This window comes from Podarcis bocagei, assembly GCF_964188305.1.
Source record: "Podarcis bocagei genome assembly, chromosome: 1".
Classification (NCBI taxonomy): Eukaryota; Metazoa; Chordata; class Lepidosauria; order Squamata; family Lacertidae; genus Podarcis; species Podarcis bocagei.
In genome coordinates, this window is record NC_138125.1 from 54,503,777 (window position 1) to 54,531,426 (window position 27,650).

Here is a 27,650-nt window from a genome sequence, read left to right on the forward strand (position 1 = left end):
AAGAGGACATCTCAACTCCTTTGTCATGCACCTTTATGCACCATTAAAATCTTGCACTTTTCCATATTCAGTTTGGGTGTTTACCCTCTTTGTCTAAACTGACACTGTTCAGGTATTAGCTGTAAGGTCTAGCGCCCTCCTCCGCACTCCAAGAACAATTACAGTACAGAAGCTGTACCTCAGGAGCAGGAAATATCCCATTTCTGGACTCTTAACCCCTAGGAAGGCTTATTTACCAAATAAGTGCCCGTGGCACTTAAGAATTCAGTGGGGAGTGTGTAAAGAACAGCAATTCTTAGGGAAGGGCAGAGAAAGTACACCAATTGATAGTCTAAACTAGGATAGTCTAAACTAAACACAAGTTAACATGCATCCAAGTGAACAAATTCCATGCCAAGAACAAGACAATTGAGGAAGGGCTGCCGTCTTATACAGTAGTATATTTTCATACAGCACCAGCACCCCCTAGTGGATAGGAAATGGTATTAGTAAACACATGCTAAAGATTACTGGTTGACAGTTATGTAGGAGTAAGGTGACCAGACTGCTCATGCTCATTATCCAAGGATTTTGGTAACAAGCATTTCCACCATTATCAAATGCAATCCTATGTCTTGTGCTGTTTGAATGATTAGCGTTCTGCAATTCCTATCAATCCCATTGTTCAAAAATGTACTTAATACAGTGGTACCTTGGGTTAAGTACTTAATTCGTTCCAGAGGTCCGTTCTTAACCTGAAACTGTTCTTAACCTGAAGCACCACTTTAGCTAATGGGGCCTCCTGCTGCTGCTGCACCGCCGGAGCACGATTTCTGTTCCCATCCTGAAGCAAAGTTCTTAACCTGAAGCACTATTTCTGGGTTAGCGAAGTCTGTAACCTGAAGCGTATGTAACCCAAGGTACCGCTGTATATGAACTACACACACACACACACACACACACACACACACACACACGAGTTCTGTTTGTGAAATGAAAACTAATCAGCATAAGCAATGTTGACACTCGCTATTCTACAGTACAGATCCCTGTTCTTCTCTTAGCACCCTAAACATATTTAAGGCCACTTCAATAGAATGTTACACAAAGACAAGACACCTTTTTTTTAAGCAAATCTTTTTATTACTGAAATACCCACCCATTACTTGTTTAAATCTGTACATGCATTTCTTCCATTTGGAAGAGGTTTCTAAAAACAAAAGGAGAAATCCAGAAGGGGCTCAGCTTTCCTTCCGCTCGGCGCTGAATCCGAGAGAAAAACCATAGCATAAACAGCTTATCAATTGAAGCGGCTTATCAATCGAAGCACAAGAGGTGAATATAAAACCTAGCTTTACAATCAATTCCAAAAAAAAAAAGGGGGAAAGGGAAAAGGAAAAGGAAAGACCAGGCTGGAGGTGAGAAGAGCAAAAACAATCACTCCCAGGGAAATCCCTTTTGCAAGCTTTGTTTGCTTTTAAATGAGGAAGGGACTCAACATGGGGCAGGCAGATTCCTTGATGGTGCTCTTCCTGCACTTAACTCTACCCTCAAAACAAAACAAATTATTAATAGCTTTTTCTTGGATTTGTCACCACCAGTCATTATTTAAGAACTAGGAGCAAATGTTTTCTGGGGTGCATGGAGATATGAGAGGCTCTTCTCAGCTTTGGGACTTGTACTTTAGACCACCTCAAGCCTGTTAAAAAATCTCCACGCAGGGCAATCGTTCATGCCTTCTTGTAGACTCTCCCCTCCACAAGTCTTCCTGTGTTGTGCTAGGACGCGCCCTGCTGGCCTGTGCATTCAAGGAGATTAAGGACTCTCAGCATATGGGGGGGAAAAAGAGAGGAAATCCTTTGTCCAAATTTGAAAGTTTACATTAAGTGCCATCTTAGTGCTAAAATGGAAGCCTTCCATGCAACAGTCAGTGGGTGTCGTGTGGCTCAGGAGCAATCACTTAACCTGGATGAGACTACCACCTGCCCCTCTTTTTTCCACAGGCCTTACCGGAGTTTTGCTGTCCCCAAAGCAAGGGATTCCCCTCATGCATTGCCCTCCCTGCTCTCAGTCCTGGAGCAGAATCTAGCATGGCTGTTGGGTACAAAACGTATTTCCCAGTGAAACACCGAGACAGAGGCTTCCGGCTGCAATGAGTCTCTGAATTAAAGAGGGCACCCAAACAGAGATTTAGTTTAACAGGAAGGAGTCGCTACACAAGCTAAGGGTCAGAGCAAATGCTCCACCGCCACCACTGGTATGAAAAAGCCATCGATCCTAGATATTCTTTTACCACAACACATTATTACGCATCACCTCTAAAAAAAGTTGGCAACCAAAGAACGTATTCCAGTGAGCCTGCGCAGACTCACGTATGCTATAGGGTGTGGTCTCTAAAGTGCCTCCAAGCTAACCAGATTCAGAAAGGAAGAAGAGTGTGGCAGAGAAGATAAGGTTTGTTTTGTTTTGTACAAAAATCAAATCTCCCAGGTCAACACCCCTGTAACTACTAGCTGGTGACATCATAAGCCTGGGCCACTCCTCCATCAGATTGAAGTCACTGAAGATGGTGCAGTAAGTGAAAAGGGAACATGTCTTGAGGTGGGGGGGACTATAGCAGAACTATGCAAAACTATTCAAGAGACACAATTCAACAGATCTGAGGAAGTGAGTGTAAGGAAGGCCAGGGTGTCAGTTAGAGAAAGGATTGTCCTTTCTACTGCATGTATTTATTTAGGAGAGACCCCCAAACCACCAACAACAGCTAAAGCCCCCAAAAGTTCTTCCTAGTGGAAATTAATACACAAAGCAATGGTAGCAGACAGCTGCAAAAGAAAAAGGAGCATTTGACGCTTAGTCACAAGGGGTCAGAAGTGGATAAAAACAAAGAAGAGGCTGTCTAGCGTGCTGCTGGCAGTAAAGGTGCAGGGCATCACACGAGCGGAGGAAGACTTTGAATTGGCCAGCTTCGTAGAAAAACAGTCAAGAGATAGGAGGGGCTGCCCAAGCCCCCAACCCCTCAGAGAATTCATAGCCGCGGTGCAGCCTAATTGATCCATAGCAATGCTGGATGCCACAGGAGGAATGGTAAGTGATGAAGACAGTCTGGGTACGAGGAAGGAAATGCCCCGTTAGCTCCAGGACAGCTCTTGAGGCCAGCAGTCTCAGTACTTGGGCACTTTGGTGTAGTCTTCAGTGTGTATGTTCTTGCAGAGGCAGATCGAGAGAATCATCCCCAGGAGCTACAAAGAGTAAGCAAAAAATGAAGCTGGTCAAAGAGATGGTTGGTTCCAAGCACCCTAGGCCTGGAGGATCCCTGTGCTAATTCCCATTTCCCCGCCCTGTGAGGTAGGTTTGGCTGAGAGAGGCAGCTGCTGGCCAGAGGAGCTTCAGGGCTGAGTGGGGATTTCAACCCTGGTCATCCACAGACCAGTCCAATACTGCACTCACTGTACCACACCGGACATTGTTTTATCTTTTGTTTGTTGCCTCGGCCCACTTTCAGGAGGAAAGACAAGCTATACATTTAACGAATAAGATAAAAATAATCGGTAGTCCCATCCCCCCCTTCTTTATTCATTAAAAAAACTCCACTTTTATTGTTAAGCTGAGCACTGCAATAAAGTGAAACTGGGCAAGAAAGCCTCTTAGCGTTGTGGGTTCAGTTCATAAGTAGCGGATGTCAGGCTTCAGGGAATCAGTTTCCTCCCCCATGGCAGTAGATAAGCAGAACAAAGGAAAAGGAGTCTTCTTACAGGTTACAAACTTTAATAATCACAGCAAGAGAACAAAGGACACATCTACTAACAATGGCGGTGCTCCCAACTAAGGAGCCCACCCCCTTCTGTCCCTATTAATCTACGTCACTTCTATGTCTCGTAATCTGAGCTTGCACCCTCTGTGCTTTCTGTTCTGCCACTTTCTGGGCTCTTCTCAACTTTGGGGAGGGTGGTGGAGGAATGCTGTCCAGAGACTGTGAATCTGTTAACCCTCTCTCTTCCCATGTTTCCTCTCCTAGCTGTTCCCCAACCAGTATTTCCCAACTTCTGCCTTCTGAACTATGTCCCTCTGCAAACCACTGTTCCAAATCTACACTGTCCTCCCGCTCCTGGGAAGATTCAGGAGCAGGAGCAGGGGGAGCAGGAGGCTCCCACCATTCCTCCTCAGTGCAGCCCTACTCAGCACGGTCCCTGACAGCATACTCCATTAATTAGGCAAGGCTAATTTTTTTTTACATCTAATTGCAGTACTGGCTGTTTTGGCAAGACCCCTGCATGAGAGAAAACAAAGGCAGAGTAAGCAACGCAGTCTTAAAAGTGTTAACTTCCAGCAAGTGTTTTGGGTAAGAAATGGCAAAGGAGTTGTCAGCACGAGACAACAGTCTCATGCCACATTACAGTCCAGACTCTGCACACGCTTACGCTGCTCTGAGATGGTGAAGCATCTACAACTCAGAAGCCACCACAACTGCATAGCACTGTAATGATGGGGCCAGATGAGCAAAGATGGTGTGTGGAGCTCACACACCTTGTGTCCCTTGCTTCTAAGTACAAGATCCATCCGTCCAGGATGCATTCTATAAAACAGAGTGTGTGTGTGTGTGTGTGTGTGTGTGTGTGTGTGTGTGTCAGGGGGGGGATCTTACCTCAATGACAGCAACCCCTGCACAGACTCCGAGAATGATGCCAAGATTCTCCTGTAACCAATTCTGCACACCTTCCCGACAGCCCTGGGAGTAAACAAAAGGGTGAGAAAAATGACTTGCCAAGCATTCAATACCATGCAAAAGGATCTTCACTCCCCTTCCCCACTTATTAGCAAGGTGAGGTTAGGTCAATACAGAAAACAGCAATATCTTAGTATTGTGAAACAGCACAGCCTGCACCTTGTTGGCATCTTCTAGCTTGCTATCTTTCTTTATGGTCAGGAAAACTCTCATACAGGGGTAGATACACTTTCTTGGCCAAGGGCCACATTTGTTACTATACTCCATTCCACCTTAACAGATATGTGGCGTTGTTGTATGTCACATGTCTGTTTACATTCCAGCAAAGCTTGCTGGGAACTTCCGTTGTGTGTACAGCTTTTGCTTATGCTGCTTGCTTGGACACGAAGGGGAGAAGACATGTTTTTCCCTTTGTCCTGATGCTGAATAAAATGCCTGTAAATACACTTTATACAGCCTCTATCTGCCCTTCTGTTGCGAAGAGTTTACTCTGCTGGCTTGTGTGCTCAGCTTCTGAAGGTTTCTGAAGCTTGAGTCACAGTTACATGCTGATCCAAGGACCGGAGATCGCCCGGCTGCTGGCCGGTGGGCTGGAGCTAGCTGGGGGCCTGCGAATTGCCCCCATTTCCTTGGACAAATCCCAACAACATTCAACTTTGATAAATCCGCTGGGAGCCTCATGCCAGAGGTTGGACTGGCCAAACCTGGGTGTGACCACCCCGGACACCCGCATGAAAACATACAGAGGCACACACACACCCCTCCCTTCCTCAGCTGATCTGCATGGATCAGTTGGGGGAGAGGGACTACTGCACGCTCTCCACTCAAATGATCAACCTGGCAACAGGGGAGGCAGCAATTTGCAACTGCCCCTTCATCCAGGCACCTACTTAAAAAACTATTTCTTTTTTTTTTCTTTTCCTTTCTGGTGCTGCCGCCCAATTGGTCGGGTGTTGGGTGGCCAGGAAAAATTGCTTGAGGTGGCAGATCAGGCCCCTAAACTGAGGCTTAGCTATACCTGCTCTAATACAACCTCCTGCAATGGGATTCCATTAAGTTAGACACACTCACCTGCTTTCTAACAGGCCAGTCCTCAACCGTTGTGGTGTTGGAAACAGTACCCAAAGAGCAGAAGCCTGTTTCTGAGAGGGAGTTAGTCGAGTCATTGCCGCAAGAGCAAGGGTAGGATGTCTGGTTTCCGTCCTGGAGGAAAGTGTTGTTTTTCCAATTTTCTGGTGCAGCCCAGCCACAGCAAGACAGCTGCCATTGAAGAAAGAAATCACTGTATCTTAAAAGTAGGGGAGGAATTCGATTCCGTCCACACGGAAGCCAAATCTATCAAATTGAAACTCTAAAACAATCTGAGAACCAAAACACAGCCACCTTCAAAATTCACACTGCATTTTGTTATGCGGTTCTCCAACCGAACAATGTTTACAGGAATGCATATAGGGGACAGTGCACATAATAAGGAATCTATTGGTAAAAATAACATATACGTAAATGTAGTATATTAGGAGAAACTGCTTGCAAAAATGTGTGCATTGGTCCGGAATGAAAGGAGAAAAGCACACTAAAATACTGAAGAATTTTCATGAGGATTTTTTAAAAAATATTGCAAATTGCTGCAGAAATTTAATTTAATGAATTTAAGATTGTAAAAATGAGAAACAGACACAAGCTGAATAAACCCATGTTGTCTTCTGCAGCCTCTCGCACATCAGTTCATAGAACACTGCAATCCCAGAATTAATTCTGCTCTCACGCCTCTGGATCCAACCCAGAGTTCTGAATTTTCAGAGTGCTAGTAATTTCAATATAAGGCAATAGCTCAGCTCCATTCGTACATGCCGCCTCAAACCAGAATGCCAAGTGTTAAGACAGCAAGTCACCAGAAGATGGCGCTTGTCACCTACTCTCTCCTCACCACCAACAAATTAAACAAGCCCAGCTGAGAAGGGGGAGGAAGATATTAAAAGCAAACTACTATCAGACAGACAAATCTTAGTTCAGCTTTCCCCAACCCTCCAAATGTGTTGGACTGCAACTCCTCTCAGCCATGGCCAGCATGCTTGGGGAAGGCTGTCTTAGCCCACAGCCTATTGGCAGGGTGGGGAACCTTTGGCCTTTAAAGGTCAGATTAGTCTCAAGATAAAGTCCATCTGTCCCAAATATTTGATTGGAGGTCTTGATTCAGCCAGATTTATTGTGGGGCAGCAGCAGCAGCAAGAGAAAGACATTTCTGGTGCAACCAATGGTTTGCCCGAACAAGGAAACAAATCCTAGTATCCTAGGGGAAAAGAAAGCCCAGGGAGCAAATCCTATTCACAATGGCCAAGCCATGATTTGTTGCCTATGTCTATGTCTGAGCTGGGACTTAAATCTGCAGAGCCAAATGGGGTTCTGAATGTTTAGTTGCAGTAGAGGGTGTGGGGTGTGTGTGTGTGTATGTGTGTGTGTGTGCGCGCGCGCGTGTGCAAAATGGAAAACAGTTGCGCTGTTTGTTATTATGACTATGTGCATGTCATTTCAGAGCCAGTATATTACTGAGCACCTAGATTTAACAAAAGAGAGCCACAAGTTCAAAAACTTTTGCTCAGTTTTTCATATTCTTGCTCCGTTCTTTGTATAAGACACCGAAGGCTCAATCGTAGCTCAATGAGCATGGAAGCACTTACCCAGAACACACACACGAGAGTGAAGGCTGTAGGGTGAGCAGAAAAGAGGCAACCTCTATGTGAACCTAGCCGTTTGTTCCAATGCAATGCTTATATAAAGCCTTAAGAACTTTAGCCTACTGACCTGTCTGCCACAATGCTCCAAGCCAGGCTGGCACAACTTGTGACCTACCAGGTCTGCCAACTGCAGCTCACTAACAAAGTATGATAACCCAAACGCATCCTGTTTTTCTTTTTTGCTGTTTCCCACCAGCCACGCATTGCGTTCTGCCTGCCAGGGCCTGAAAGCACACAGAGAGGTACCAAACATCTGGCAGATCTTACAATGCATGGCTGGCGAGCCAATTTCAGCCTGGCAAGTCCCGAGTCGTGCAAGCCTGATGTATGCAAAGCGTTTGCCAAGAAAAAAACACACACACACACACACACACACCCCAGATGGAAGTCAGAAGGGCTTTGGCCTTCTTGTCCCCAAAGCAAGAGGTTTAGCTATTTATATAATATTTGAAAAAAGAAAAGAGTTTCAAGATTCCTGAAAGGATTTGCTTTAAAATAACACACACACACACACACACACACACACACACACACACACACACACACTTGTACCTCCACTGCATCTAGAAATATTCCTTGGAATTAAATCACATACCAGGAAAGTTCTGTCTTCAGCAACACACACACACACACACACACACACACACACACGCTTCACATGTGTGTCACTTAATATTGATCTGGGGACAACACACGTCAGTCAGCTGGAGGCGTAGGACCACCACTGAGCTGAGAGGGGGCGCAGATTGCTGCCATCGTTTGCAAACCCAAGGTGGCTCAAAGTGAGTCATTATGAGTATGCAAACCATGACAGTCTCACGTTCAATAGTCATAGCTTCATGCAATCACAGGTTTCTGGGGCTGGAAGCTCAGTGGCATGTGGTCCAAAGCAAAGCCAAAGCTTGCTTGTTCATTGTGTGAGGCAACACTTGATTTGTTGAACAAACCACGGTTAAAATCAGGGCTTTTTTTTCCAGCTAAAACTCACTGGAACTCAGTTCCGGCACCTCTCGGGTGGGTGCCATTGCCATTATAAGAGAACAGGAGAGGCATTCATGGTGAGTGCCTGCACCTCTTTTTCTAGAAAAATAGCACTGGTTAAAATAAACCATGGTTTCGTGTTCCATGCAAACACCTCTCTCTCTCTCACCCCCCCCAAGCCCATGTAAAATAACTCCTGAGTGAAGTGGCTCTTGCTTGTGCCTTTCCATAAGCTCATAGCAGTAAAGAAAGGTGAGCAAATAAGAGTGTAATGAGGCTACTGCCTCCTGTACTTTGATCAAGCTATAATAATGTTGCATCTGCCCGTTCTCAGGTGGCCACCCTTCTGCACATCCCCCAGAGGGGCCACACAGAGAATATGGTAGGGAGTGTGCCCCTATGGTAGGGAATGAACCCCAAAGAGCTCCCTCCTCCAACTTATATCTGTTTGCTGCCTTCAAACAGCACTGTTTATGAATTAATTTGTGTCCAAATCCCTAGTGGCCGGACAACAGTATCTCTGCAGAGACTGCCAATAACAGCTCCCTCACAGCACTGAATATTAGCCAGCCTTTCCCCCTTGTCTGATCAACTCTTGCATGGCCACTCACCTGCAACTGGACATAGTCCCACGCATTCTCAAGGGTCCTATTCTTGTCGTCATAGGGATTGTAATTCTGAATGAGGTTGCCAGCAATCATATCCAGTTCTTTCCTGAGCTGATGAATAAAAAAAAAAAGAGGGGGGGTTAAGTATTGATCACTCACTCTTTGTCCAACAGATTTCAAAAAGTCATTTAGCCCATGTTGAACACATGCAGGTTACCATACAGTATTAAAGGTAAAGGTAAAGGATCCCTGGACAGTTACGTCCAGTCAAAGGCAACTATGGGGTTGTGGCGCTCATCTTGCTTCAGGCTGAGAGAGCCGGCGTTTGTCCACAGACAGCTTTCTGGGTCACATGGCCAGCATGACTAAACAGCTTATGGTGCAACGGGACACTGTGACGGAAGCCAGAGTGCACAGAAATGCTGTTTACCTTCCTGCCACAGAGGTACCACAGTGGTACCTCGAAAGCACTGGTGTGCTTTCGAACTTCTAGGTTGGCAGGAGCCGGGGCAGAGCAACGGGAGCTCACCCAGTCGGAAAGATTTGAACCGCCAACCTTCCGATCGGCAAGCCCAAGAGGCTCAATGGTTTAGACCACAGCGCCACCCATGTCCCTCATACAGTATTAGGTTCAGCTAAAAGGCACAACCAATTTATAAAGCTGCAACCTTTCTAAACATGTAGTGAATACACACACACACACACACACACACACACACACACACACACACAGTCCAGAGCTTCATAAGAAGCAAGGATGTATGGTTTATGGATGGCCTGGCTAAGTCCCTAGATCATCTCCTCTTCAGACAAATCATCATTTTCTGAAGGGTGGGCACCATACTGGGTCAAGCAACTACAAACATCCTCCCCCTCCCCACTCCTGCTTCCTTTCCTGAGGGAAGGCTCTGTAGAGAGAGGCTTCCTTTCCTGAGGGAAGGCTCTGTAGAGAGAGTGGTCAGTTGGCTGCCTCAGCTTGAAAACATCTTGAACACCTTCCGCTCAACTCTCATTTTTTGCACTCCACCTCTCACCCCCTCCCCACTCCCGGGGCTCCCCACCCATGGTTCATGCCATAAGAATCATAGCTACAGGAGACCAGTTCAAGTCAGGATCCTCCCAGAGGATGTTAACTCAAAATTACTGTATTAGTGGTGGGAATGTGAGGAGATTCAGCCATTCTGAAGCTGGGTTTTTTCAACGAGAGCAGCTATTTAACAGTATTTGCCTCCATATTTGCCCTTCTTTCTTTAGAGAACAATGTCAATTTTCCTGCAACTTAAGAAAACCTAATGCTTATGTTACTATTTCTGTTTACGTTTCCGAGCACAATTCAAAGTGTTGGTGCTGACCTTTAAAGCCCTAAATGGCCTCGGTCAAGTATACCTGAAGGAGCGTCTCCACCCCCATCGTTCAGCCCGGACACTGAGATCCAGCGCCGAGGGCCTTCTGGCGGTTCCCTCATTGCGAGAAGTAAGGTTACAGGGAACCAGGCAGAGGGCCTTCTCGGTAGTGGCACCCACCCTGTGGAACGCCCTCCCAGCAGATGTCAAAGCAATAAACAACTATTTTACTTTTAAAAGTCATCTGAAGGCAGCCCTCTTTAGGGAAGTTTTTAATGTTTGAAGCTGTACTGTTTTTAATATTCAGTTGGAAGCCGCCCAGAGTAGCTGGGGAAACCCAGCCAGATGGGCGGGGTATAAATAATAAATTATTATTATAATTATTATTATTATTATTGTCAGCCAAACTGGCAATAGCCCAATACAAGAAATCATCAAAACTTCCTATGTGGGAGGCATGATTTACTAATATATGGAACATTGCTTTATCTGAACGCCTGGTCTGGAGCAAAGCCAAATGAGACAGTTTTGACGCACACTGGTACCCATATTTTTATTATATAAATAGGGAGAGTCATAGAAGTACCGCTCCCATGACTCACTCCTCATTGCGGTTGGGCTATATAAATTCATCTTTAAAATGTGGTCATATGTAACTGTATCTCTTTATTTTGTTTTTACATTGAATATGCTCTGTGTATGGTTTTGTTGTTGTTTGTATGGTTATGTGCAAGTTTGTACATATTTCTGTAAGTCAATAAAAATAGATGGATGATGATGGTAGATGAATGACAGATAGATAGATAGACAGATGGATAGATGGATATAGATGATCAATAGATGTGTATTAGTGAACCTCCAGATTTGCAAATGAAGCAAATTTCCTCTGATGGCAATGCAACTGGGTCACAGGTTTCTTCCCCCCCCCAGATCTGATTACTGTGCCTGTCTAGGCCAGTAAAGCGGGAGATCTCTCTGACTGCAGCTTACACCAGTTCATGAGCTCACTTAAGCGGGATGGCCCAGTTACTGCGCTAAACCACACTGCCAGCCTGTCCCTGTCAAGCTATTTTAAATAAAGCTCCTCTTCCGAATTCTGCAAGCACAAAGTACCCAGCACTCGACTGTACAAGCTCGAGAGTGTCACGCTGGGGACAAAGCTGGCACTTGAAGCATTTGTAATGGGCTTTCAGAACTAGGTCAAATTTCCACAGGGCAGCCAGTCAAATAGATCTCCATATGGCAGCCCTGCTCAGCCCCAATGAAGCTCGCACTCTCCTCAGACATACAACCGAGCAAGGCTGTTCTCGGTGGTGGCTGCATACAGACTGCCTCCGAGCAAAGCCGCTCTGAAGGAGGCTGCATCTGTTCATATATTCCTCTTGGCCATGCAGTCAGATGGAAGAGAATCATACAATCACTCCCAGCTGACGTCTGGCCCTCTGTTACTCAGTTTACATGGCCAAGCTCTCTGCCTCTCGCTCCAGCTCCTCCCAGGGAGGAAAGGAGGGATGAGCAGCAAAGCAACTTGACCTGGTTCCTGCCGCTAATGCAATTGGTCCTGGTTGCCTTTGTCCTAAGTCATAGATGGCACGAAGGCAAGGAGCCTGTCCCTCCCCTCTGCTGTGTTAAAAAGAGAAGACCACTTTTACATGCTACAGACTCAAAATGTGGAAAACCGAAAAGGTCCGAGTTTCAAGATTGTCAGTGGCAAGCGATGCTTTCCCACCCAAATGATGTGGGCATGATGCACTGTACCCTTTGCCTAGGTGTGGGCTCACCAGACCTTAGCCCCAGAATCAGTTTTTAGTGTCATATGCGAATGAGATTAGAAATGCATGGATTAGTCCAATGTCCATGTATGTGTACTGTGCCTTTTCCTTGTCATGCAACTACAGTCTGTAGCTCCCAATCCCCTCTCCATTCCTGGTTAAGTAGATGACATGACTTCCAAATGCATTCAGCCTTTTCCTCTCCAAATAGGAATTCAATGTCTTCCCTGCAATTCCCCCAAATAACACAGTAACACACACACACACACACACACACACACACCAAGCATATCTTTTGAACTAGTTGCTTGTGTGTGTGATACAGTATAAAACATTTATTTTTAAAAAAAGAAAATAACATTCACCTCATGTTAAAAATAGCCTGAATATTAAATCAGATTATTAGCATGTTGAGCCCACACTTAATCAGTTAAAAAAATGAATCCACAGCCACCTAACAAAACACAAGGATGTTCCACCTGAACAGTGGCTTGGTGTGTTGCATCACTGAGCTTCATGTCCACAGGTTCCCCTCTTCCCTCCATTTGCATATTTGCAATTTCCCCTGCGACAAGATGTCACAGCAAGAAATGTGCATGACATCTCAGGGTTTTGTGTGTGTCACCCTCAGCAGGATACTATTCAGAGGATAGCTTTGAAAGAGTGAAGGGCCACAAGTGTGGATCTGTGTGGGATGTGGAGCAAAAAGGGGAGGAAAGCACAAACCTAATTCCGAGAGCAGAGCGGGAACACCGGACTGGTCCAATGGCACAAAGAACACAGTCATGCTAATGGTGTATATTCTAACCCTAAAAAAGGGTACCTGCTTGTCACAGGAGGGTGATCTTGGTCAAGAATATACAGGAAGGGACAGCAACCGAGAGCAAGCCCTTCCTTCTAGTACAGAGTTTCTACAGGGTACTGCCAACAGCTGGAGGTTTTGGAAGAAGAAGTTAGCCAGCTTTTCTTTGGCCCGTTTGTGTCACTGAATCATTGGGGAGGACTCCTGAGGCACGAGCCCAGCAAGTGTCAAGTAGGTGAAGCACAAGCTCACATCCCGAGCTATGTATGGTACAGGCGTCTGGGTTACTGTCTGGCAGCCCCAGTTATGAGATCAGACAGGAACAATGAAATGTTTCACAATTTCCCCTTGATGAGAGTTTGCATACATACCATGGAAAAGCAAGAGAGGTCAAAAGTTTCCATTTAATACTACCTCACTGACTACAAGTCAGATTCCAGAAACAGAGGCTCTTCCACCCCAGTTTCTGCCTGAGCGGGCTCCCAATAATTTCCATATAGTGCACATTAAATGCAGACATGCATTTTAATATCATGCCTTGCTTGGCCCAAAGTAAATGAGAACTGAGGGGAAAGTATCTTTGAGAAGAGGCAAGGCAAAGGAAGGGCTGATCTAAGACATTTTGCTACCTGAGGCAAAGATGGCACCCTGTCCCCATTCATTGACAGAAGCCAGTTGTATGGACAGAGAGTCACACTTCAACATAGGCGGTGAGACAGCATCCTCCAATGCACCTGAGGACAGTGGGCCAACATAAGATGTGCAGACCATGTGGTACACCCAGTTCTGTCCTTCTTGCCCCTATAATCTGCCTCAGTCAGTCTAATGGGGTAGCCAACATGGCGTCCTCAGACACTGCTGTACCCCAACTCCCATCTTCCCTGGCCATGGCTCATGTTTGCTGGAGCTAATAGGAACTGAAGTCCAACATCATCTGGACTGAAAGTGAGATCATGAGAGCATCCTTGCTGGATGAGACAAAAGGCCCATGTTGTTCAACCTTCTCACATCATGCTGTGACTAACCAGATGCCTATGAGAAGCCTGGAAGAAGGACCCAAGTGCAACAGGAATTCCTGACAGGAGCAGCGTGTACTGGGTAGGCCTGGTTTACTTCCAGATAACCTGCTTATTGAGCCCATAAGACCTTGCTTCAAGCAATTATCCTCCCCAACACTTGCCAGGGCATTTTCTTGCCACTTTCCTTCCGGGAAAAAGTCTGAGGAGAGAAAGAGCGCTTGTTGCACAAGAGCTCCAAATCCACTTTCAACTGCAAAACCTGAATTTGCTGTTATTCAACTGAATCCCACCTGCAAAATTGCACTGGTAGTTTCACGGCCCCAGGACACATATGAAAGCTAAAATTTAACCAAAAGAAAGTTCTCCTTTGCACAAAATGAAACACTCAGCTATGCAACATTGTGACTCAGACCACTGGATGAGAGAGGGGGAAGACGGAGGCCTGCCGGCTTTGCCTCCTGGCAGCCAGATTCTAGCTGGAAGTAGGCCCACCTTTATCAAACAACATGAGGGGAGAGGAGACTGGTGTGCCAGACTCTTCCTGCCAAGAAGAGTTCTGTGATGTTTCCAAAGATGCCTCCCCACCATTATGAAGCAGAAGAAAAATGAGGCTTCAGGACCAACCGCTGTTGCTAGAGCAACCCTGCAGCAACTTCTCCACATAGAGGCCTCCATCTTTATAATGTGGAGGAAAATATGACAAGCCAAACCCAAAACATCTACAGCATCAAAGGGAGAAAAATATCTCAGAAAACCAGACTTTGAGGGAACAAAAAAACCCTCAGTCAAAGACTGGTAGCAGCAGAAGAGTTCTGGAGAAAAATTTGCTGGAGCTTCATGGAATAACATGCCTTAAGAAGGAAGGAGGTGGCTATTGCAATCTTTATACATTATACCTAGCCAGGGGTCTTTTTCTTTGGCATCAGGGAAAATGTCTCTTGCAGACTTTTTCTCTTAGCGCAACAGCAACCTCAGCTAAAGTGAAAGAGGTTGCAGGAGACGAGATCCTGAATATTGTTGTTGAACTAGTTTTGCAGTTTTGACTGGCTATTTTACAATGTAAAACAGCCAGTTAAAAGCACAGAACAGGTTCAACCACTGCAGGAGATCATAAAAAGGTCACAGAAGAGACATTTTAAAAAATTCCATACAAACAGAAAAGGCTTTACTCCATCCGGTTTGACACTAACTGTAGGAAGGGGCTCAAGCATGTCAATCTGGCAATTATGTAAAGCCAAATTTTACATAATTTTTACCACCCTGCTTCAGACCCACACTATACAAAGGAAATGTCCCAGTTCTCATACCAAGGATGGCAAAGAGCCCACTTTCTCTTTCACACACACACCACAACCCAGAAAAGTTCTAGTCCACATGCTGCATTCATATAATCAGTATTGGCCTATTCTGCATTGGTTCCAAAGCTAAAACAGTGCTAGTCCTTTTTGCAAACTATATACTAGAATTACATCTTTGTCTCAAAATACAGCTCAGAAATAAACACAGCTGCAGGTGTGAAGTGGCAGCCTACCCACATGCCAGAATGAAATCAATAATGCCATGTCTGGGCAACCCTACCCTTTCAGAATTTTATTACAGTTATTTATTAATTTTTTTTACCATTCCTATAATCAGAAGATCACAGGGCAGTTCACAGTATTAAAAACACAAAATAGATAAGAATTTAGTTTTTGAAGGGCACCAGTGGTAGCTCTAGGACACTAAAATAGCAATGAAACAAGGAGTGGGGTGTGCCGTGCATGACAGCTGGCAAATAAGGACTGTTCCAGGTTTATAGACACAGTTGGAACACATGCACCTAAGAGGAAGCACTCAAGCGGGGAAGTGGTTAGAGGAACTTTCTCCCAGCTGCTATTTCGTTTTTAACTAGGCTATGGACCAGAAACTTGTGGCCCTCCAGATGTTGCTGGATTAGAACTATCATAAACTCTGACCATTGGCCACGCTGTCTGGAGCGGATGGGAGTTTGCATTCAATCACCAGCACAGGATCAGAGCTCCTCTACCCCCAAATTAAATCATGACAGTTTTATTTACATTGGTTCTCACCCAGATTCTAAAAAATGTGCTACCACTTCTGAGGCAGGAGGCTACTACTGAGCACCAAGTCTGCATGGCATAATGTGTCAGCAGGGAATAAGGGCTTAGAATTTCCCAGCCTTCTAAAAAAAATCCCCCAAAGCAGACTGCACCCCAGTTTTAGGAGTTGCCCTTTGAGCAATTAATTTATTATCTAGACACTTCACTAACCAATTTCTGTTAACAGCAAAAAGCAAATTCAACACAAACCATCCTATACCCCTGAAATATGCAGTAAATGCTATGGGTTGTATCCAGTGCTGACTTGCACATTCTCCTCCAGTTCCCCAGATCTGCCCCTGGGGAAGAAGAAAGGTGAAGTCCATGGCGCTAGCAGAAGTCCACTAGTGAAGCATTTTATTCAGCCTTCTGTGTTCATTCGGCATAAACCATCTGCTTTTGTACATAGAATCATAGAATTGCAGAGAACCATCCAGTCCAACCCAATGCAGGAATATTAAGCTGTCCCATACGGGGATGAAACCTGCAATTTTGGCGTTATCAGCACCATGCTCTAACCAACTGAGCTATCCAGGCATATGTTTTGTTTAGCTCGACCTCATGATATTGTATGTGTGGGAACACAGCAATCAAGAGAAATATTTTGAAAGGAAACGTGACCTCAGGGGCATTTGCCCAAGGACTAGCTCTTAAATCTACAAGAGCTAGATTTAAGAATTTTCCCAGAGAGGGATGGCAAATCTAAGTTCTGCATCAGAAACCAGGAGCATATGGTGAAAGCACAGGGTACAAAAGCACAGTTTCCATGGAAAGCAGGTGGGAGAGGAAAGGAGTCACTTACTCTATCCCGCTGGAGGTAGATGAGCACGCCAGCAGCTATCTGGGCTATGAGGATCAGCAACAGGCAGGTGAAGTACTGAAAAAAAGAAATAGCACAACATCACTTGGTGTTTGGCATGGTCATTCCTATAGGCAGCAACCTCAGGAAAAGCTCTTCAGGGGACAGCCTATGGAACAGAGTCAGGCGTAAGAAGAATGAGTTTTTGAGATAGCCTGTTTTCTTTTTCTTTTTAGGAGTGCGTACAGTTATTTCCCATGCAACACAGCCAATAAAAACATTTTCCCCCATTTTTGCCTACTCTTCAAGTGCAATAAGCTCATAAATTGGCTCCTTCCAGGTGTTCCAACAAGAACTTGGCCCAGATATACACAGGGTAGTTGCCCAAACTGGAAGCAGTTCAAGAGTCTCCCCCAACCGGCCTGGTACTCATTGTTGCATAGCTCAAAAGCTTCGCCCAATATATGGGAGTATCACTTTTCACGATACAAAAAAGAAAGACAGTTCAGCTGCCAGGCTGAGTACTGCATACAAAGGACAACAGATGTCAAGACAACTTTGGGGGCTCACAGCATCCCAGAAGATTCAGAAAGGTCTCATGTAACACTTGGATTTCATGATACATATGAGAATCAAAAATAAATGTTAGAATTCAACAATACACTATTACAGAAACTTCATTTGTCTAAGCCCTGTTCTGGGGGCTCTCCCGTCCCCCACTTCCAGAGCCAACTGAGAAGCATGGGAGGGGGGCAGAATCACAGTAGGGGGAAAGCCCCACTGCACAGCGAAAGTCCTTGCACAGAGCTTCCACTGACAAGGCTTCTTGGGTTAATCCCACCCATAATTTTCCTCACCTACAGGGGAGAAAAGCTCCCATAATGGCAAGTGCAAACTGAAACCTGGGGTGATGCATAATATTTATACACACATATGTATACACACAAATTATTTCACATCCATGCATATCTCTCTCTCTCTCTCTCTCTCTCTCTCTCTCACACACACACACACACACACACCAATATTCAAAAACTTGGTCACACCTATTTTTTACCTATTAGCAACCCAATATCATTCCATCTTCATATGTCCTTATTTAGATTAATTATAGGTTACTGATTTATTTTTAAAAGAAACCACCACCTTATCCAACAAAATAGCAACATGATAATCAAATGAAGGAGCTAGCAATCACTATTCCTTGTCTGAAAAGGACTTTGCATGGACATCAAAGAAACATAACAGGCATCAGGTGTGTTTTCCCTGGGAAAGGGACAGGACAGGACAGCCAAAGAGACTAAAGTTGCCGCCGGCTTAACTTTGGAGGCCCTTCTCTAGATGCCTCAGTTTTCTGTGAAGCCAGGAATGTCTCGCTTAGAATTCCGAAGTACTGTACTTCTCCATCAACTGTAGTCGATATTCCTGCATGCCTTGGTCTCTAGTTCAACTGCAGCCCTCAGGCAGTACCAGCAAGTCACTTAAAGTAGCATTTATCTCTTTTCACTCACCAGACCCAAGAGACAGCGGATCTCATTGACTGCTCCAATGCAGCCCAGGAACCCCATCAACATGGTCACGGCACCGACTCCAATGAGAATGTATGCCCCAATCTTCAGCGACGACGATGAGGTCTCTGTGGAAACCAGAAGAGAAAAGGACACAAAGTGAAGGAGGATTCTTTTAACATTGGTTAGCTCCAGAAAAACAAGACTGCTCAGAGCCACATGCGCTTCAGAGAGCTAAGAACTTCAGGCCTAGATAATCAAAGGCCATGTGAAGGTTGCTTGTGATGGAGGGATCCACAAATAGGCAGTCAGAGAAGTGAAGTGGGGCGATGAAGGAGAGAAGGCTGCATAATAGGAATTGATGACTAGGCAAGGAAGAGGAGCACAAAAGAAGACTTTATCCTGTCTCTGTTCACTCTACTCCCAGAGTCTAGTTAGCTGCTCCCAAAAGATTCCTCTGAGACAACTGCTAAGTTGCAAGGTAGAATTGGCCTTTGAAGGATGCACATCTTCTAATATGCAGCCACCAAACCCCAGTTATCCCCCTCTAACCCAGTTCAGCAAACACCCTTAAAAAGGTAAGGAAAGCGAACTGTTTCCTTGCCAAACAGTAGTGCTGGTGGCGTTAATATTAGCTTACTGGGTGGGGTGTGAGAGAGTTTGCATGTTGCATCTTACTGTGGGATCACAAGACACTTCCACTGATGGTTATGCAAAACTTCTCACATGGGGCAGTGGCAACTAACTCATATGATGGACCCAACCTGGCTGCCTTTCCAAATGTACAGGGCAGGGGTTGTCAATGGTGTGCCCTTCAGATGTTTCCGGACTCCAATTCCAATCAGCCTCAGTCACCATGGTCACTGGCTAGGGATGCTGGAAGCCGTAGTCCAAAAAACATCTAGAGGGCTCCACCTTGGTGAACGCTGGTATAGATAGGCACTGAGACAAAGCCTTGGAAAAAGAGACTGTAGCAGAAAGGCACAGCCTGGGCTCAGTCCACAGCCTGCAGCACGTCTTGGATTTTGGAGGAAAGCTCCTCAAACCTTGTTGGCAAAAGGCTCACAGTTTATATTCCCTCTTGCGCCATCTTTTTCCTCGTTTCTGGGAAAAAAGCCAGATAAGCACAAGGGGGGGGGGGAGGCCTCTCTGGCAATGGATTGGAATGCCCTGCTGTGTAAAGTTCCTTCCCAGACTTTGTTAAGGTTACCAAAGCAAAAATAAAAAATAAAAAGGGGGGGAGAGAAATGAGAAAAGGGAGGGGAAAGGGCTTCATCTGGGATCTCAAGGAAGGAAGCAGAAAAAATACTGCCTACATGCAGTGAGATTACAAGCAAGAAAGGAACAGGGCTGGGGCAGGAAAGGAGCCCATATACAGAATACTTCAAGTCCTTGGCAAGCAAAACCAGTCCATAGGCTCAGTGTGGGCAAAACTCCTTTTGAGCTGCTCAGTTCATACAGCTATTAGTTTTGGTTCTAGACCACAAGGAGAAAACTAGGTCACAAGGCAAAGCCTTGACTGCTTCTGCAGTCTAAAAATGGCTGCAAGCATTTGTTTTAAAAAGGGGGGGACTTGGTTTAAAACACACTTTTCAGCATAGCCCTTTCTTGTTATTTCTCCCTTGTGAGTAATACTGTAGCACTGACCCAGATAAAGAACATGGAAAGTGGAAATAGCATACACAACTGCACAGGGAGGGTTTTTTTTTTAAGGAAATGCATTAGCTTGGCAGTTCCCCTTTACCAAATCTGTCCCTCAGACTTTTGCTGAGGTGAACCAAAGTTACCAAGCCTTGGAGAACTTTAAGGCTAATGCTTTCTGTCTGACCTGACATAGCCTTCCAAGAAAGAAAAGGATGGTTAGCAATAGAAAGCTCTTCTAAATCTAGCAGGAAGCCACCTTTGCTTTGGACTATGATCTGAAGGGGGGCTGCTGTTCAGATGGGCTTCCCTTTACAATTTAGTAAGCACAACATGGTGTTCTCTCTTGACAGATAAACACCCAAGGAACAAATGCAAAGATAAGAAAAGCAGTCTTACGCAAAACTGAAATGAAGCTATTCTTGTCAACCAAAATCCATATTCCGAAGCCCAGGATCACAGCACCCAAGATCTGGAAAACAAGTTTTGGTTACTGAAAACAGATTGTACAAAAAGTGTTTTTCTTATGCTACTTTTACACTAGAAGAGTCTCCAAAAGCACCTTATGCAATAGCACAAGTTCCCTCTAGTACAAACCTATTTTTCTGAAAGGGTCACACTGATGCTTCTAGGAGCAAAGTACAAAGATAAAATCCATCCCAGCTGGCCCTAGTATTTAAGCTAACAAGTTTTACCCACTTCCGTTTTTCTGGGTATTTCCGCCTATCCATTACTGAAATATTATCTACCTCCAACTTACAGTAGTTTCCAGCTAGATATAAGTAATTCAGGAGCCTTCAGCTATGTGAAGCTGTCAATCAAACTAAAGCAGTGGTGGGGAATCTGTGGCTCTCCAGATGTTGATGGGCTCATCATCTGTCACCACTGGTCATGCTGGCTGGGGCTGGTAGGAATTGGAGTCCAACATCTGGGTAGCCAGGTCCCCCACCATCAAACAGCAGTTCTTTTAAGTCCCCCATTTCTAAACAGCGTTAAGAGTCCTGCCAGCACACAGCAGATTCGCTCATAGCGTATATGTTAGGCATGAGTTGTCTAGAACAAAGAATGGTCTACTTAAAACAAAGCACCAAGCATCTTTGCTACAGTTAATTTAGAACAAAAAGCAAGTTATCGGTATTATATAGCCTGGTTTGTTTGTTTTTATTTTGCTTTGTGATAACAAGTCAAGCAAAGTGGAAAGACAAAAGAGCTAAACTAAGCAGTCTTCAAAACACCGCTTCAATGGTTTTTATTTATTTCATAAAATTCATAAAAGCTATCTAAAAAAGGATGGCTCGAAAGCTAGCAACCTGGACATCATTCCCACTGAAGTGGTTAACCTGCCTAAGGTTTATTGCTTCAAACTGACTGTGGGGTCTGACAAGATTGAATGTTTTTCCATACCAAAAAGTAAACTACAATCACTCCACAAAGAGAGCTAAATGTCAGGGAGAAGGCTAGGCTAAAACACAGTTGGAGAGGAGCACTCAATCATGCAGGCCTCCACATGAAGTATGAAGCAGTAGGTCGACTTGCCAGAGACAGCTGCTTTTAAAAAGGCAGAATAATTGGAAGGTAGCTTGCCATACCACTCAGGTTAAGGTGTATTATAACATCTATTTCTGCTGCTAACATGCCACAAGACCCCTGTTAGCATGCCTGTAGCGAAGAGCACAATAGGACCAGTGTGTCTTGGCATAAGCAGAAAGAATACAAGGAAACAGCTGAATAAGGGCTTGTATCAGACCTTTTTCTTTTTTTTACATCTGATCACACTTTAATAAAGAAACAGGAAGCCTGTTCTGCTGTGCATCCTCCTGTGATAAACACGCAGGCTAAAAATTTGCCTACAAACCAGAATTAAGTGAAGCCATGAGTCGTGCAACAGTCATATGGCAGCAAAACCTAAGGCACAGAGCCATCAGTTGGCAAGCGAGCTGCAAACACGTCGCAGTCCAACAGTGTTCCGTCAGTGGGAGCCAACTGGCAGCCCTCATCCTCGGATGAGAATGGGACAATAATCCCAGGGGCATAATGCAGATTTGATCTAGCAAATCACAAAGTCAACCCAGGGCAAGGAGGATAGGTCTAGAAAATCTCTGCAGACCCCTCTGCCAAGGCTGAATTCAAATGGTCAGGGCAGGGACTTGCCTTTCCCCAAGTTCTACAACAAGGAGTAGGAAACCTCAGGCCCAGGGGGCAAATGCACCCCTTCAAGACCCTCTAGTTGGCCCTCGAGACTCTTATTTATTGTCTTTATAGCCTACCTTTATAGCCCACCTCTTCAAGGCTAGACTGAGAGACAGTGACTGGCCCAAGGTCACTCAGTTGCATGGCCAAGTAAGGATTTGAAAGCTGGTCTCCCAGATCCTAGTCCCAAACTCTAGCCACTACACCACACTGGCTGGCTTGCCAGGCTATATTCCCACTCTGCTATCTCCAGACCACATCTTTTACCAGCCCTGCTTTTGCCCTGGCTGGAAGTACTTTTGCCTAGCTGGAATACATCTTGCTTGCCTGGGTAGAGGACAGAGAGGGGTGGCTGGAGAAATCAGTCAGCAGTACAGAGAAAAAATTTACGTTGGTTGCTCTGCTCAGGTTGGACTCTGGCCCTGTGCAACATTGGCATGTGGGTCCCAGAAGGTTACCCAGAAGGAAATACGGAGCGGAAAAGGTCCCCCGCCCCCCTGCTCTGCAACTAGAACGTCCAGATATTTTTATTACACAATGAAACTTTCACAGACAGGACTTCTGTGTGTTACAGGTTGCTTTCCACCTGGTCAGCAGTAAAGGAAAACAAGCGCATGCCAAACACTTTATACTTAACAATTAAGTGAGACTTCCATGGCACACATGAATATAAATAGCTCCTATAGTAAACATTGAAGAACAAAATAATCTAACAGTACACAGCATGCAGACCTATTTGCTGGCTAGAGGCCAGTAATTCAAAACCTCCTCCAGAACTTTAGAGTGTTTTGAGAATAATCTGTACACAGGATGTTTATTATACCCGCTTATGTGAAACAGACTGTATTCTGTCAGGGCCTCGCATCAGTCATGAAAGGATCATTAACACTGTCAGCAGAAATGCGGAATTTTCTCCCACTGCCTCCATGTTGTTGCTACAAAATACAGAAAGCCAGACAAACTGGAAAAGTGATGGTTCCATTCAAAGAACTGCCAATATAGTTCACCTGCCTCCAAGGGAGCTGTGGAAAAGATGAGATCTCTGTGAAGTTAGCTCACAGTGACAAGGTGGCATTGGCAAAATGGGCTCCCCTTGCTATAGTAAACACAGGGAGAAGCCTAGGGATAAAACCAACCTGCTCATACTTAACATTTAGTTCTCTTTGCCAATAAGACATTGCAGCAGCAGTCTTGCTTTCCCTCCTGTATTATCTTAGCTCTGGCAAGTGAATTATGACCACCAGGTAGCAGCTGTTTACATAGTGAATAGTTTTCTGTAGAGCAGATCTCCATGCAGTGCAAGCTCCTCCTAGGAAAAAACTTATTCCAAAGGGAGAGCTTGTGCCAGCACTGGTAAAAACAGTAAGCTTATTAGGGAACCATGTGGGCATCCTATTACAAAAGCCACCAAGTTTTATACATGTGAGAATAGCCTAACCTTGTTTGGCCTGCCATTTATGCACAGGTTGAACTTTAGTTTCCCAAAGGTTCAGATGCCATGGAACTGCAGAAAAAGCAGCTCTTTCCCCTGAGGCAAAAGGTAGTGGAAACAAAGGAGGGTTAGAGGAGTCTTGAAGAACAGATGCTTCCTGTCACCTGTGGCCTTGCCAGAGGAAGCCCAGAAAAGTCTACTGGGAGAGAATTCCAACCATCTACCCCTCTGAGCACCATTTGCTTCAGCCAGCCGTCTCCCTCGAGAGACTTTCCACTTCATTCTGTGCAAAATGTGGGAAAATACTTTGCCGCTCAGATCTGGATTTATTCAAGCCAAGCAGCTTGGATCCACCTCCTGTCAGCTCAGAGCCATCTCATCAGGGCTCCAAGAACATAACTTGGCTTTACAGGCTGCAGAGCGGGAAGAGGAGGGGGATGTGGAAAGCCTGGAATCGGAGGAAGAGTGAAAATATCCACTTTGCTGAAGTGCTGTGGCAACAGGGAGGCGAGCAGGGTTACTGCAGGGCAAAGCTTTTCCGCAGCCCATTGTAGATGCATAGATTCGCCGCCGTCACCACTCAGATTAAGTTCCCTTTAGTGCCTCTCGCCCTTTGTCTTCTTCCCTGAAAAAGTTGCTATAGAGACAGTTAACCTGCACTCTTGACAGGGCCAGATCGAGTCACCTGAAGTCTCAAATCAAGGCTAATTCACAAGTATGTTTGCTGCACACCGACACACGTCAAAAACACTGCAAAACATGGCACAAATCTATTTATCTGCATAGTTCTATTATCATGAGATGCGTGTATCGCCTGCTCTCTCCAAAGGAGCACAGTTTAATGGGGACAATTATTGCATAGTGCAATCATTCTTCCCATTCACCCTCTTCAACTACGGTACATTCAGGGAAGAAGCTGCAATTCAGGTGAGGTCTGGCCACTGCCAACCTTCATGTCCTGCCTGGATGGTATTCCACCAAGGAACGCCATGCATGGGACTCCCCCTCCCCCTCTCCCATGCACACCCCACACCCAAATCTACTTCAGAGGGTTGTGGGAACCCCCAAAAGAAACATAAAAGTCATGCGGGGTGAGGAGGGGAAGCCTTGCTTTGCAAGGGGAATGCATTCTGCTTGCACAAGGAACTGCTTTGAATGCAACCGCTTGTTTCCCCAGGAAGACACTTGGAATGAAACATGGTATACATCGTTTTCCCCACCCCGCTCCCTTTGCTAGTGGATGCCAATGAAGCACAGAAGGAAGGGGGAAATGAGAAACTCTATTTAGTACCACCAAAATAGTTTAATGGATTGCACACAGACCAGGCAGTGGCCCAGAAACCCCAGAAACTTGCGGCAACATAGCTTCAAATACCTTAGTATTCGTACTGGAATGTCTTCCATCCCAGTAATGCTAGAAGAATTCAAGTGCCCAAGCATGCAGATAAAGCCACTTCCTTTCCCCTGCTTGTATCCCATTTCAGAAAGGGCAGGAACAGTCTTTAACATCAAGGGGTCAATAATTACAAATACTCTCTGAGCCAACCGAAATAGAACTGTAAAGCTGGAAGGGACCACGAAGGTTATCCACTTCAATTCCATGCAGTGCAGGAATCTTTTTGCCCAAGGTGGGGCTTGAACCCATGACCCTGAGATTAAGAGTCTCATACTCTACCAACTGAGCCATCATTTCCGACAGTCAAAAATGGATAGAACACTGTCTCTCGTAGACCCAATATGAAGTGATGCTGCTATGGAATAACAGACAGCATATTGCACCCTGTAGTTATAGCTCTGCTATCCAATTCACCCCCACTCAGTCCCCCAACAAATTCTGAAGATGAAGCCGGACTAGTATTCAATGAGTTCTGCATCTTTAACTGTGTGTTTAAAGACTTAGCCCCACCTCACTGTAGAACTAGATCTTAAAAGAGTCTTCCTCTGCATGCTAAAACCATCCACGACCTTTGGTCCCTGGCAGCCTTAACTGGAAAGCCGATTGCTCGGAGATGGAAATGAAGCATACAGCTGGGGGGTGGGAGCTAGCAGAGAGAGCAAATTGAAAACCAGTTCCAGATGTGCCATCTGGGCAAGCCTTCCTGCTTGCAGTTTCTACATGGCACATGGTGAAAGAGTGGCAGAGGGAGGGGAACTCTGATTCACAACTGTTTGAGAAAGCAAGAACCTTAGTGATGATTTAAACACAACCTGGGCATGGGGGACATCCCAGAACGTCTAACAAGGGCATTGCAGTTTGTATCACTGACGTTGCTTTAGATGCCAGGGGAAACACGTGCATCTTTCTTGTGCACAGGTTTCATATGGATTCGGCACTCGCATCTTGAGGCACCCTTTACACATGTCAGAATGAGAGTCTCTCTGCTGCTGCTTTCTTTTTTAGGATCTGAAGTCACCCTAAAGTTCACCCTAAAGTGAAGCACCAAGCTAACACACAGCTTAATCTTCAGGTGAAACAAAGAGTGATGGGTTCTTACATTTGGCTGGGAGGGGTGGCTGCCCAAGAATACACCGTAACTGTCAAGGAAAGATATTTTGTCTGGTGTAATCTACTTCTCTTTTTAACCCTAGAGGAAAGAAAATACGGAACGAAGAGGGTCTCATGAATGAAAGAAAAAAGGTATGTTCTACAACACTCCAAGTCTAAGGGTGGAGCATGCAAGTGTGAAGAAGAAGAAGAGAAGAAAAGTTTGGATTTGATATCCCGTTTTATCACTACCCTAAGGAGTCTCAAAGCGGCTAACATTCTCCTTTCCCTTCCTCCCCCACAACAAACACTCTGTGAGGTGAGTGAGGCTGAGAGACTTCACAGAAGTGTGACTAGCCCAAGGTCACTGAGCAGCTGCATGTGGAGGAGCGGAGACGCGAACCCGGTTCACCAGATTACAAGACTACCACTCTTAACCACTACACCACACTGGCTCTCTTAATTGTGTGAAGGCTTCTCCTAATTTTGGTTCAAGAAATAAAGACTGTATCTCATCGATAGTGGTGCTCCTAAACAAAACTTCAGAAGTAAGGCCAAACAAGTTAAGCCAGGAGGAACTCCTATGCTCTAACCCAGATAAGGCAGCAGTGAACATGAGGCCTTTAAGAGAAGCTCATGTAGAAATGTATACCCTACACCCCATTGTCTTCTCGCTAGACCAGGTGCCTTTAACTATGGTTCTTTGGAGCTGATCCATTCAGAGGAAGGTGGAGGATTCTAGTTAGCATCTACATTTATACCTCCACCAGAGTAAAAGACTCAGCAGATGCTCCAGATGCAAAAGAGGACTAGAGCAGCAGTTCTCCAAAAGAAGCGGTTGGATTTTGTTGACAAGGAGTAACACTAGGTGTTAAACGTTGCAGATAAAAGCTGGAGAATAAGAACACCATCTGTACAAAGGGAAGAGTCTTTTTGAGTTCAAAACCCCAGTTCCTTTCAACACAGCATTTCCTCAAAGTTGAAACGTTTCCAAATAGAGCTCAACAAGTCACCAGTCAGTTTACAAATAGGAAGTGCCCAAGAAGAAACTTGTGACAGTTCACTGTCAGTCTGGAATTAACTCTAGATTGGGAGATTGTGTCCTTTGAATATATTGCACAACATTAAATGCATTCTCCCACTGAAGCAGAACACTTTTGGGGTTCTTTGAATGTCAAATTGTTAAAATATGCAGTATGCACAGGAGAAAAGAGAAACTATAAGGGACTTGGTATTTTGAGCACCGCAGACTTTAAAAACACAAGGATTTGGCATATTACAGCTGCCAATTAAATTGCTACAATTGGCAATCATGTCTTAACAGAACTGCCAGGTATGGATGTTTCTGCATTAATTTGCAATTTTAAAAAAGGATATGGATTATGGCTTAGAAATATTTCTCCCAAAATATGCATTTCAAAAAAACATCATTTGATACATTTTGAGTCAAAAACTGCCAGAATATTCAGGATGTGCAAACTCTGATGATTAACCAAGTTCCAATCGGCACATCAGTCTGGAAGATGTGAAT

General features: G+C 45.0%; 1 protein-coding gene across 2 annotated transcripts in view; it reads right to left on the bottom strand.

Annotated features, from left to right (window-relative positions):
• Window positions 1–1,099: 1,099 nt before the first annotated feature.
• CD82 (CD82 molecule) overlaps window positions 1,100–27,650 on the bottom strand; it is a 65,918-nt gene continuing 39,367 nt past the window's right edge. For both annotated transcript variants that reach the window (XM_081166514.1, XM_081166515.1), the window contains exons 3-9: window positions 20,412–20,484; window positions 18,375–18,499; window positions 16,867–16,941; window positions 9,033–9,140; window positions 5,777–5,965; window positions 4,625–4,708; window positions 1,100–3,221 (exon numbers count right to left, since the gene is read on the bottom strand). In XM_081166514.1, the coding sequence (XP_081022640.1) occupies window positions 3,144–3,221; window positions 4,625–4,708; window positions 5,777–5,965; window positions 9,033–9,140; window positions 16,867–16,941; window positions 18,375–18,499; window positions 20,412–20,484 (732 nt within the window). In that variant the 3' untranslated portion in view covers window positions 1,100–3,143. The remainder of the gene's footprint in view (window positions 3,222–4,624; window positions 4,709–5,776; window positions 5,966–9,032; window positions 9,141–16,866; window positions 16,942–18,374; window positions 18,500–20,411; window positions 20,485–27,650) is intronic.